The 13,491-nt window shown below is 43.9% G+C and overlaps 1 protein-coding gene across 1 annotated transcript in view; it reads left to right on the forward strand.

Annotated features, from left to right (window-relative positions):
* SHB (SH2 domain containing adaptor protein B) overlaps positions 1–13,491 on the forward strand; it is a 151,113-nt gene that overhangs the window by 105,644 nt on the left and 31,978 nt on the right. Inside the window, exons 4-5 of the mRNA XM_030566843.1 lie at positions 1,779–1,950; positions 7,444–7,563. Coding sequence (XP_030422703.1) covers positions 1,779–1,950; positions 7,444–7,563 — 292 coding nt within the window. The remainder of the gene's footprint in view (positions 1–1,778; positions 1,951–7,443; positions 7,564–13,491) is intronic.

Consider the following 13,491-nt stretch of genomic DNA (forward strand, 5'->3'; position numbering starts at 1 on the left):
CCCAGAGCACTGCTTTACCATGTTATATCCAAATTCGTGTTATATTGGGGTAGAGGTGTAATATGTAAATGGTTTGGCTCAGATCAGCAATTGTGATTCATACCAAATGTACATCTGGCATGCTATGTATCCTAGTAAGCTGAATTCTGGCTGTGCTGGGTCATGCTGATTCCTGTCCTGTCAATTAAATGGTGACTAAGCTGGTCATCCAGACTGGCTTTAACAAAGTGTCATAGATGCAAAGGTGCAGGGTGTGTACAAACCATTCCAAACTCTCCATGTTAGTTACTGCAAACTTATGCCATGGTAATACCATTGCCCTGGAGCACTAGGTGAGTGTTTAGCATCTAGCACCAACCAAGCATGTCCAGGAACATTCTTGATATGACTGTTTCCCTGTGGTTGCTGTCGAAATTCTCAGCAGGTAACCACTGATCTTAATTTACAATCGTTGCCTATTCCAAACTCTTGGAAAGACTGGTTTGTGTTGCACTGGGTCCCCAGATCTGCTGAGAATCAATAATTCATGATCTTCAGCAGAGAAAGAAAAATCCTCTTTCAGAGGTGAGTGAGCAGCTCTCTGGCAAACATGGGGCCCTAGGACATCAGTTGCTATTGTACTTGAGGTGTGCATTTTAATTAAGCTTTTTAATCCATTTTGTTCCCAGAAGAAAATAAAAAATGTGAGCTGAATGTAAGCCAGTGCAGTGCAGTCATCCTGAATCTGCAGCCAGGCAGCTCCAGTGCCTCTACTGTTGCTCAGCCTGTTGTCCTTCAACAGCAGCATGTGCCTGTCACGACTGGACAGTTGTTTTTTTTTTGCAGCCGCTGTTCAGAAAGCTGTTGGCGGCAGTGAAACATGCTGCTGCTGTTTGAGAAATCGCTCTGCAGCAGAGTCAGCACTCCAATTTTTTATGGGGAAGATGACCCAGGACCTTAGAGCAGGGAATGTAGATATTAAAACCTCTGTGACCACATCTGTGCCCTCTTCCTTGGAGGACCACAGCTGTCAATATGTGGGGTTGGATAAAAATTAGGACTGTGTGATGTTCCCTAATAAGCCTCTTAAGCGTAGTTTTTATGAACACTTATTTCAGTGTGTTTTTCTGTTACTGATGTTGCAATGCCATGAGAAATCACAGGCTTCCAGAACTGACACTCTGCTTTGGTTGGATCACCACGTGAGAAACTGGCGAATAACGTTTTTGGTTTTGTCACTCATTTTACCCCATTATTTCAAGACAGAAGCGTCTTGCCAAACGCTGCCAGGCTGCATTTTTAAATTATTGCTGATCAGTCGGTGCATTTGATGTACTCGTGTAACTATGTACTGTCTGCATTTTCGCCTGGATCATTGTCCAACAATTCCATATACCTTCAGAGGACTAGGTTCTTGCATCTTCTCTGACCTGATTTATGTTTGAATCACATCCCTAAAAAAAGCGAAAATAAGTCTCTTCAGTATAATGCAAATTGCTCCACACTGAGCACTTAAATGTGATAGAGATGCAAGTCAGATGTTGAAAACAAATATTGTTGATGGTTGTCTAACAACTGGACTGATGCAGTATTTTAGGACTGTAATGTGAACTATCAGAAAGGCTCCATATTATGTTAAGCATCTTAGGTAAACCACTAAATCCCATGTCAGGGATGCATATTTATCCTCCTTCTAAAGCATAAAGCCCTCTAAAATGCTGCAGTTCTGGTCGTCATGGTTAGAATTCTTTCGTCAGATTCTGAAAAGGTAACCGTTCTCTCTTACAAATCTCTTGCAGCCCAGTTTAACGGGAATGAAAAAAGGCAATCTTCTCCTTCACCTTCAAGTGACAGGCGTCGACAGCTCCGAGCGCCAGGAGGTGGCTTCAAACCCATCAAGCATGGCAGCCCGGAATTCTGTGGGATCCTGGGGGAGAGAGTAGATCCAACTGTGCCACTGGAAAAACAAATGTGAGTTAACATGGAAAATGCTGTGTGTGTACAGCTCTGTATCTGCCTAAGTGAGTGGCAGGCAGCTGGAAGGAATGAGGCCTGTTAACATTCCGGTCTTGTTGTCCCCTGTACTTCCCGATGTTTCATGTTGTTATAAACCCGTAAGCATGCACACAAGGAACAAGAGAGGATGTGAGAATGTCACCACCATGAGGATCACTTCAGGTTATCTCTAATTGTTGTACAGTGTATAAATATTATGCTGATAGGTGCTGGGGTGCAGGGGGAGAAACAATAGAAGTCTGTCTGAATAATGCTCAGGAGCTGTAATCATCATGACCTGTGTGAATTGTAAATGGCTCATTTTTGTGTTTAAATTTTTATCTGTCAATCACATTTATTCTTGTATTTCGAGCCTGTCAAAGCCCTGCTTTAAAGTCTCTCTAATTGAAGATCTTGTTTATCTAGAAAGTAGCCATACAGTTTCAGATATTCATCCCCTTCCACTTATCGGTGAGAACAGTCTCTGGGTTCACCTGGCTGGACCTGTTACAAAACCAGTATAAGGAGAGGTCATCAGAACAAGGGTGATAATCAGCTCTGGGTTTATTCGCTCCACATCTGCTCCTAGGGAAGAATCTCCAGAATATGTCTCCCTCTCCCCTAGGGGGGTGCCTCTTGGGTTTCCTGTGCTTCCATGTCACCCAGCGGATGCTGCATGTGTAGTTACAAGTGGTAGTGTGATCTGGTACAGACCTATTGCTGCAGATACAGCTTAGCCAAGTGGCAGCAAGTTCTGCAAGTGAGGTTTGCACCTCAAGTTTTCCAATGGGCAATATTCCCATCCACACAGTCATGCTACCCCTTTGGCATCGCCCAAAGCTTTCAAGTAGCTACGGATTGAAAAAGAGAAACTGCAACTGTCAAGGCTCAGTCAGCATCTCTACTATAACCACCTGACTTTTACAGGACTATAATGTTGGCTATAAAAATTAACTCTGGGATTTAAGTGGTTATAGCCATAAACTACCATCATTTTCATATGAGAGAGTTTGATTAGAATCAGGTAAGTAGTTTGAACTCTTTAAAGAGTTTAGTAGGGTGGGGATGGTGGTGTAACTCAGAACACTTGGTGGGCAAATGACACAGGACATGATCTGAGGCCAAGATTTAGTGGATAATTTGAAATGCAACAACTGTGTTAAAATAGAAAGTAAAAACCAGAGTTCTGGCTGTTTTTCTGTCTTCAATTCATCGGGTGATGTTCAGACATTTACATCAGACTCTTGGTTCATCAACTTGACATGAAATCCAAGACTGAATCCTGCAAAGGAGCAGCTTCTGACTCTGGGAATACAGTAGCACCTTGCTAATTTGCACCAGTAACTGGGAGACCCTTTTTGCAACTTTCTGGATTTTGTGAACTGGCAAATGTAAAGGTCTGAAGCTGAAACTGTGAAGTGTTGAGAAACCTCAGTTACCATAACTGCATCTCCAGGATCAAGCCTGAAATGAACAAATCATTTAAAAAAAACAACAGTAACGTGTCACAAAATAGGTGAGCAGGTAGTTCATTTTTACAAAATACGCTGAAGTGCATCCTGAAATATGAGCGTGATTAGTTTAAATTAAGTCTTAGTAATATGACACCTTTCTGCAGCATCTGCTACTAAATCTTTGCTGAGAAGCAGAGAGAGACAGAGTTTGTATCTGTGCAGATTATAAAGTGAGTGGATTAGTGCAGGGTATGTTGGCAAGACAAAAATGTCAGCTCCAGCTAAGTATCAGGAAATTACTTTTAGATGCCTGGTGTTAAGGGAAAAACAAACCTCTAAGCACATGTACCTGGCAAGTCAGAGACCTGAAGAAGTTGAGTGGAACTGCTCCACTTCCCCCATATATGAGGCAAAAAATGAAGATGACGATGTCTCTTCTGTACTTCCTGCCTCTCACGGGAGATGAGATCTCCCCGCCCTTGTAAATGAGGTCCTTTGCAGCTACTCTAGTCCTCCAGTGTCCAGCTCAGAACTGTGAGTAATGTAATGCTGCATAGCAGGTGAGCTGCAATGCATGAGCATGACAGGATGAGTAAGTGACGCAACTGCCTGGTCTTCAGTGGCACTATAGCTGCTTACACCAGGGCTGAATTTGACCCTCACGCTAAGGGCGTGTCAGCATATGGTGGTGGTCCCCAATTAACTCCCTGGCTGGATGCTGTTATTCCAGAACTAGAGTTTCTTGATCCTGTTTAGCTAATAGCCATTTAGCAACGTTAATCAGGAACAACGCCATGTGTAGACAAGCAGATTCAATTGTGCAAAGTGGAAAGACCGCATTAAGGGCCTGATCTTACTGCATGTTGAAATCAACGGGACTCTCTGTATTGACTTCACTGGGAGTTGGAACAGGCCCTACTTGGGTAGAAAAACATGATCACATTTTAATGATGTGTACAAGTTTTTAGTGCAGGGGTTGGCAGCCTTTCAGAAATGTGCCGAGTCTTCATTTATTCACTCAAGTATTAAAGGGGTAGCTGTGTTAGTCTGGATCTGTAAAAGCAGCAAAGAATCCTGTGGCACCTTATAGACTAACAGACGTTTTGGAGCATGAGCTTTTGTGGGCGAACACTTTGACGTGCATCCGACGAAGTGGGTATTCACCCACGAAAGCTCATTTATTCACTCTAATTTAAGGTTTCGTGTGCCGGTAATACATTTTTAATGTTTTTAGGTGGTCTCTTTCTATAAATCTATAATATATAACTATTGTATGTAAAGTAAATAAGGTTTTAAAAATGTTTAAGAATCTTCATTTAAAACTAAATTAAAATGCAGAGTCCCCCGGACCAGTGGCCAGAACCCGGGCAGTGTGAGCGCCACTGAAAATCAGCTCGCATGCCATAGGTTGCCTACCGCTGTTTGTGTTTTGCCATAGATTTTTGCTGGGTCTCTTATTAGCATCCTTATGAGACCTGGACCTCTAGAGCATCTTCTGTTTTACATGTTTATGCAAGCCTACTTGCTGAGGCTATTTCACTGCTTCTTGGCCATGTTGTTGGCAGCTGAGTCTTGGTGTGTGTGTGTGTGTGTGTGTGTTGAACAATAGGCAGCCCCAGTGGAAACAAAATAACCCTATCCATTGAGATTGTAACGCTGCCTAAGGGGACACTGCCCTGCTAAAGCCTGTAGTTGCCTTTGGAAATCTCTGAAGTATGGGGTGTCTAGTTTATATGGCTATGCTATGCAAAGTAATACACTCCTATATACCAGTAACAAGTCACTGACTCCCCAAAGCCACGTTAGCAATATTTATCTCTGATACAGAAACATAATCGCCATTAGCCGTTGCCCCATGTCTTCTCAGACTGCTGTTTTCACCCATCACATTTTAAAGCCCAGATTCCGTGTTGCAACCCACACATGAAGCAGTGGCACAAGCATTTCTTGCTTGTGCACACACACTCTTGCACACTCACACACGTCTAATGCAGCTGCTCTGGGCCAGGAGGCATGCATTAAGCCCTCTGGGTGTAGCTGAAGTGTGTTGCTTTTAATCTCAGGTTAATGGGCATTTCCCTATTGTTGGCGTAGATGTTTTGTTTGAGGATTATTAACTTTATTTATTTTTATTTTTTTTTGGAAGAATGGCAATGGTATATTTTTTCAGATCACCCTTCCCAATTCTACTGTTCTGTTGCTTTGTGAAATCTGATCATTTTAGTGTTTTCTCCCATGCTCAGATCACTTCATCCATTTGATAACACTTCTTTCAGGTTGGTTCTCAGAACCCGATTAGGATAACCTTTGAAATTCTCACTAAGAAATCTCACCTACCTGTAAATATCTGATGGAAAAAGCCTTGTCAGCTAATTTTCATACTTGTTTCTCAATACTTCTCGTACCTCCATTTCACAGTTAGTAGAGAGCAGAATAAAGACCCTGTAGAGCCTATGTCCTAATCCCTCCATTGGTTGAGAGATTCCATTTCTGGTGGAGACTCTGGGTGTAACAAGAGAGGGTGATGTGATGAATATTTAATACTAGGACCGAGATTTGTTTAGGGCCTTGCACCAGATTTCACTAGCAGGATTTTCCATAGGGCTAACATTACCACACAGATGTTGAGGAGCATAATGGATTGTCCTCCAGGGAATCTCTCTGGCAATGACTTTGTTCAGTGGTAGTGAGTGCAGCGCCCCTTCTCAGAGGAAGTTATTGGGGAAGTAAATTTAAAACAAATAAAAGAAAATGCTTTTCCACACAGCATGCAACAATTCATAATGTTCAAGGCCAGTAATATTTGTAGTTATGCTTGCTAACGGTGGGGGGGGGGGATCAAATTTTCTGCATCGGAGTGTCAGCTGCGCACTGCAGGAGTAAGGAAGAGATTCTCTCCTTGCATGTACATCATTGCACCCCTGACCAGGCATATCATGTGTCTGGTGAAAGGGAGGAGGTCTGTTTTTTCCTCTAACGCCTTAGCTTGTGCATTATGAGACTAGTACAATCTGATCCTGTATGGCAAATCCTAGGGAAACCAAGCCTCCATAACCTTTAATTTGCAGACATGCTTGCAGATGAGGAAGGGCTAATATCTCCTCCCCCCCCACCCCCCCATGATGTAGTTGACGAGCTTTCAGAATGCCTTCGTCTCTCCTTAAAGGAACTAGCCCAATAGACTTATCCAGGGGGTTAAATAAAAACATTCTGCATTGTTCACAGATGGATTTAGAAAGAGTGGACTTTGGTTTAGCTGTTCTGTTAAGGAAACAAGCACACCTATTTCTCATTTATCTTATTCTTTCATGCTTTCTCATATTTCATATATAGCATTTCTCATGTATAGCAATCCTGATGTTCCCTTTTTGTCCAGTTTTTATCCCCCAGTTAGATTTATACAATTGGATAATTTCAACTATTTACACTACGGATATGCTCCCTTCTGTGAGAGGCAGGAAGCCTGTGTAGGTTGGAGACCAGAGATTTTCACAGTTCTCTCCTGTCATATGATTATGGCAGATGTACCATCGTTTTCTGACCGTGTCCTCAGATTGTTACTAAACATTGCTTGGGAAGATTCATATAGACTCTACTAATATATACATCCTGATTTACGTTTCAGCCTTCGGTGACACTCCCATGCAAGCATCATCTTAAATTATAACTTGCAGTGTTGTTTTGGCCAGCTTGATCCCAGGATATTGGAGAGACGGGGTGTGTGAGGTAACATCTTTTATTGGACAACTTCTGTTGGTGAGGGAGACCAGCTTTCAAGCTGACATGGAGCTCTGTCCTTTTCACGAACAGAAGCTGGTCCAATAAAAGATATTACTTCATTCCCCCTGTCTCTCTCAAATTGTAATGACAGCCTTCTAGAAGTAACCAATGTATTTTATTGGAGTGATCCTCAAGCTGTTAACCACTGATTCCAATTAAAGCTTTTATGCAGCTAAATGTTCTGAGAGTTAAATACTTGTTTCCTGATGTCTTAATTGCTTTTCCTTTTTCCTAGATGGTATCATGGCGCGATCAGTCGGACAGATGCAGAAAACCTGTTACGGTTGTGTAAAGAATGTAGCTACCTTGTGAGGAATAGTCAAACAAGCAAGCATGACTATTCTCTTTCCTTAAAGTAAGTACGGTTCAGTAAAACATGATGGACAAAAACTTATAAATAAGGCTTCCTTTGGTACAGCAGAATTCAGTCACTTTTGTGGCACTAGTAAGGCTGGATAATGTAGGCAAAGGAACTGTAGAATATGGATGGTCAGCTTGTATTGTGTCTAGTGACAGTTCTGGGGTGTTAAAGGATTTTTATTCTTTGCTTGGTGCTCTCTTAACAAAATACACTTGATCTTTTCCAGCGTCTGATTAAAACATTCATGCTCATTCTGTTTTGTTTCAGCTTTTTACTAGACACCCATTTCTTGCTTGTTTTCCTTTTTCACAAAGACTGTCTTTCTGGCTGGAAATGTACAGTTGGGGGAAGCTGGTGCGTAGGATGTAGTGCTATGAGTGAGAGATTGGAGGAAATTTGTAGCAGTTAGCAGGACACAGTCAAGGCCCATGGAATGCCAAAATTAAGTAATTATCTTTGTTCTGGTCTCTTCCATACTTCCACTTAACAAGTCTTCCCTTCCTGGCTTGGCTCACTCAGAGCATGCTTATGTTGTGCATATCAGCTCATCATACACTCACCTGGCTGTAGCATTCATGCCACTATTCCAGCAGCTAAGGAAATGCTGTACTAGCCAAAGTCACAACCTAACCCTCTGTGCCTGCATACGGCAGGAGGAAGCCCCTCCATGGGCTACTCCAACCTTGGTTCGCGGCATACAGGTGTAAGGAGGCTTTTTTTGCACCCTCTCTGGAATGGGTGCGGTGGGAAACGGGTCTGTGTAAACAACTATGCCTCTGTTGGAGGATACGTCAGCACTGCAGGGAGACCCCCGTGCAGGGCTGGCTCCAAGGGTTTTGCTGCCCCAAGCGGCTGGGGGTCGGGGGGGAAGCCGCAATCGGCGGCAGCTCCACCGCGCCACTTTCTTCTTCGGCAGCGGATCCTTCTCACCAAGAGGGACCAAGGGACCTGCTGCTCCAAGCACCTGCCTGCTTAGCTGGTGCGTGGAGCCGGCTCTGCCCCTATGGCTGGCCTGTGCCAGCTGACTCGGGCTCATGGCACTTGGATGAGGGGATGTTTAACTATGCTGTAAGTGTTCAGGTTCTAGCTGCAGCCTGGACTCTGGGACCCTCCCGTCTCGCAGGATCCCAGAGCTCAGGCTCCAGACCGACCTGATCTCTAGCCTCAAACAGTCCCTTAGCCCAAGCCCCAGAAGCCCGGGCCAGCCACAGGGGTCTAACTGCAGTGTAGACACACCCCGATTTGTGATCTTCCTAGGGCAAGTCCTGGGATGGTGCAACAGGCCCATTCCTACTCCATGTGTGGGTGGGGGGAAGGGCAGGGCACCTAGAGTGTTACAAGGGCTCCACACTTGTATTTGGATCTAGCAGATAGCCCATTTCAAACCTCCTACCCTTAAAGCTACAGGCTACGTACTCAGCATAGTCCATTGATTTGATGTTCTCAGATTTGGTTGTATACTGCCATTGCCTTGAGCAGATGTGTGCCAATGTGCACAGGCTGAGGGTCTGGCCCTATGGGTTAAAAATACACCGTTCAAGAATTTTAAAATCTAAATTCCTCTCTGTATATGTGTCACACACCTTTCACACACAGGCTTGTACTGTGGCTTTGTGCTGTCGTGTGCAGAGACCCACTAAGAACAGCTGGAATGCAGTTTCTGTGTAGATCAGTGGTTCTCAAACTGGGGCCATTGCTTGTTCAGGGAAAGCCCCTGGCGGGCTGGGCCGATTTTGTTTACCTGCTGCGACCGCAGGTTCTTCGGATCGCAGCTCCAGGCCAATGGAGGCTGCAGGAAGGGCAGCCAGCACGTCCCTCAGACCACGCCGCTTCCTGCAGCCCCCATTGGCCTGGAGTCACGAACCGTGGCCAGTGGGAACCGTGAATGGCCGAACGTGTGGACTCGGCACGTAAACAAACCGGCCTGGCCCGCCAGGGGCTTTCCCTTAACAAGCAGCAGCCCTACTTTGAGAACCACTGGTGTAGATGATCTCCTTCTCTGATCCTCAACTGTTTTCTGTGAGTTGTCAGCTGTACCAATTCTTCTGGTTCTCTGAGAACCTTGGAATGAATGACACCTGGCTCTGCTGATTTAAGTACATTTAAATTATACATTCAATAGGTTTTAAGGCTCGAAGGGAACACCAGGATCATCTAGTCTGTTTTCCCATGTGACACAGGACAGAGAATTTCAGCCCAATGATTTGTAGTCGAACTAGAGGATATCTTTTAGAAAGACAGCTAATCCTGTGTTAGCCTCTAGAGGATGGAGAATCCACCACATCCCCTGGGAAACTGTTCCAGACGTTAATTACCCTCGCTGTTAACATTTTGCATTTTTATTTACAGTTTGAATTTTGCTGACTGAACTTCCCGGCACTGGATCTTGCTATGCCTTTGTGTGCTACATTAATGAGCTGACTGTTACCAGTAACTCCCTGTGTGGGTATTTAGTCTGTGTTTTAAATTGCCTTTTAACCTACTCTTTGATAAACTAAATAGCGCAAGTTCCTTTTTAATATGTCATGATAAGGTATGTTTTCCAGACCACAGATCATTTTTGTCGCTATTCTCCAAACCCTTCCCAACATGGTTTTAAAGAGTGGACCCCCAATCTAGACACAGAATACAGCAGTGGTCTCACTAGCGCAATATACAGTGTAACGAGGAATACCACCTCCCTAGTCCTTCACAATAGCGTTGGGCTGAGAACTGACCCCTTCTAGACGTACCCTGACTAGTTGATTGTTCCCCATTAACAGCTGCGGTTTGAGGCCGATCAGTTAACCCTTGTAAATCCCTTTCATCTGAGTCATGCTGATTTTTAGCTAGTTCGCCCTTTTCAAGGAGGATATTGTGTGGTGCTATGTCAGCTGTCCCAGGATATTCCCTCAGCGCTGTCCCTGTTGTCAGACACACTTGTACGCATCTCAGAGAACAATAACACATTCTTTTAACAGAACCATGTTTTCGAGGAACCCACATTGGTGGTGGTGAATTATATTTTCATCCTTTCAACTCTTTGGCGATGATCCTGTAGCTTCCATTCCATGACTCTGCCTGATATTGGATCCTGGGCAAACAGGTTATGTCTACACAGCAATTGAAAACCCACGACTGGCAGGGCTCACAGGGATCAGGCTAAGGGGCTGTTTAATTGCAGTATAGACATTTCAGGCTAGGGCTGGAGCCCTGACTCTGATTCTGCAAAGTGAGGGGGTCCCAGAGCTTTGCGCTGCCTCTGAACCCAAATGTCTACACTGCAATTAAACAGCCCTATGAGCACCAGTCAGCGGGCAGGGGCCAGCCTCGGGTGTCCATATGGAATGTAAGCATACCCGTGGCTACCTGGTTCATACCATTTGCCCTTTCTAAATATTGGCAAAGCACTGACGTTCTTCCAGGCCTCTGGAATATCTCTGGTTCTCCAAGATTAACATCAGTGCTCTGGAATGCGTCTTTAAAATTCTTGGGTTCAAAAAATTGGTTTTAAAACCGTCTTTAGCAGACAAGATTTTAGCATCCTCCTTGGCTACTGTTGGACTGGAAAGTATTTCATCATTGTTGTATGGTGACACTGCATCAGCCAGCTTCTTCCCAAATACAGAACTATTTATTGAACACTGCTTCTGCCTTGTCCTCGCTATTGTCACTTTCCACGTCTCCAGCTGGGAGTGGACCTGTACTTTTGAATGGGTTCCTTTTGTTCCTGGTATATTTCGAAACATTCCTTCTTTTTGTCCTTAGCCCTGTTGGCCATGGGAACGTTTGATACCTTTTAGCTTCTGAAATAAATCGCCTGCATTCCTTTAACATCTGATTCCTGTTCGCTGCCAGCTGCCTCCCTGTTATTTCATTTATTAATATATTCTTTCATTATACTGTATTGCTGCTTTCATATCCCCTCCTAATGAAGAGGACTGTTGAATAGCCCTTTGGCTGCTGAGGGACTGTCTCCCTTTTGGGCCTGAAATAAGATGTTCTTCTGGACCATTCCCAGGCGTTAGTCATGGGTCTCTGTCTAATTATTTCCTCCCAATGAGTTTTTCCCATAATTATTTTTCACTTTGGAAATGGACCCTTTTCAAATGCCAAACGTATATTGCTGTCTGGTTTAATTCTGTTTGCCCAAAACAAATGTAAACAGGTCATAATGATCACTTACACCTAGGCAGCCCACTAGCTTCAAGTTCAGTGAGTAATTTCCTACCTGCTTCATTAACTTCATTGCTGCTCCTTCCCACTTCCTCATTTAGTGTTTATCTTGCCGCACCGCCTGCTTCCTTCGTTCTTCTTTGTTGGAGAATGAAACAAAGTGCATGTGTTCTGAGTATTTCACTCTTTTCCATCTCTATTATTGAACTTCCTCTGTATTTGGCAGTAGCTCTGTGTTTCCCTTTAGTATTTGTTGTTGTCCCTGATGCAGGTTTTAAATCCTCACACTAATTCTGCACTTTTAGTTTGGTCATTTTTACCTTCATTTTGCAGCTTTCCTTCAATTTTACTCCTACCGAGCTTCACTGCAATTGTGCGCTCATCTGTTGGAGTTCTGTTTTGTGTAATGTTTGTGTGGATATCCTGTGCGCCTTCCAGTTCCTACTTTCCAATAAGTACTTGAGTAGTTTAGAATCCCTGGGGAGTATGAGCCCTGGTGACTTTGTTGCTCCATATTCCTGGAATAGGTAGTGGTTTTTTACATGGGTTTGGTGTGTAGCATGCATTTAGCATAACTGCCTTGCCTTCCTTATCTAATGCTGTCAGTAGACTTTTGCCATTATTCTTAGACCCTGATCCAGGATTGCGAACCACATGGCCACCCCCATGCACCCACCTAGAGCCTGAGTGCAGGGTCCACCTGTGTGGTTCTTAGTGCAGTTGTCTGGACCCTGAGGCTGATGTAAAGAACATGAAATACTAGAATAGACCCTATTGGTTTTCCTCCCTCGTTGTCTCTTGTATAGGTTCTAACATTTTATACCAAGGGTGCTCAATGAAGGGTGGAAGTGCTAGGCTGCTAAAACCCAGTCCCAGGCACCTTCTCCCTTGAACGGTGTGGGCCCCAATCCTGTATGTACTTACACATGCAAGTAATGTAACTCACAGTTATGGTCCCACGGAGGGTTACTCCTGTGAGTAAAGTTAGTCACATGTAGAAATGTTTGCAGACTGTGGCCGGTGGTGAGTTCAGAACTCATTGATAGCTGGCCTAGAATGCTGCTTAGCACCATCAACAAACTGCTTTTTCAGAGATAATAAAACACCAAGATCATATTAGAGTTTTATCTGTCTCTTCTTTTTTAAGAAGTGTAAATGAAGTGGAGCCATCTGGCTCCTGGCTGGTGGTCGCTGTGACCCTCTGTATGAACATTCCCTGACCCCAGCCAAGCCGGACCTTTCTTCAGCAAGGTCAGCCTGCTACTCATTCCCCTCTACCCCATCCACTTCACACATACAAACCAAAAGTTTCAGAGAGCTTCACTGCACGACTTCAGTACCTTGCTGACCCACAGAAATGCAATCAACAGTTACAGCCTAAGGACAAGTGTTGCAGAACCCAGCCCTGGATTTTGAAGGATGCTCAGTTTTCCCCTAGTAGGCAGATACAGGCATTCATGGAAGTGTGTTTGAGGGGGTGTAAAATAAGATAAAACAGAATATACTGTTTGAGGCTCTTGAATGCTAATGTTAAATGTGTACAATATACAAATTAGATTCAGTGCTGAGCCTCTCCAATTTGTAAATTATTTTAATATTGCAATTATAAAGATCTAAATTAGGAACTGCCAGCTACTACCATGTTTGTTTTTATTGCATTTGGTAGCCTAGTATAAACAAACATGATAATTAGTGATGATATTCAAAGTATGAAAAACAATTTCAGCACACGCTAGTAGTTCCCAAAAGCCATGCATAATTTAGTGC

Source organism: Gopherus evgoodei, chromosome 6 (genome assembly GCF_007399415.2).
Source record: "Gopherus evgoodei ecotype Sinaloan lineage chromosome 6, rGopEvg1_v1.p, whole genome shotgun sequence".
NCBI classification, from domain to species: Eukaryota; Metazoa; Chordata; order Testudines; family Testudinidae; genus Gopherus; species Gopherus evgoodei.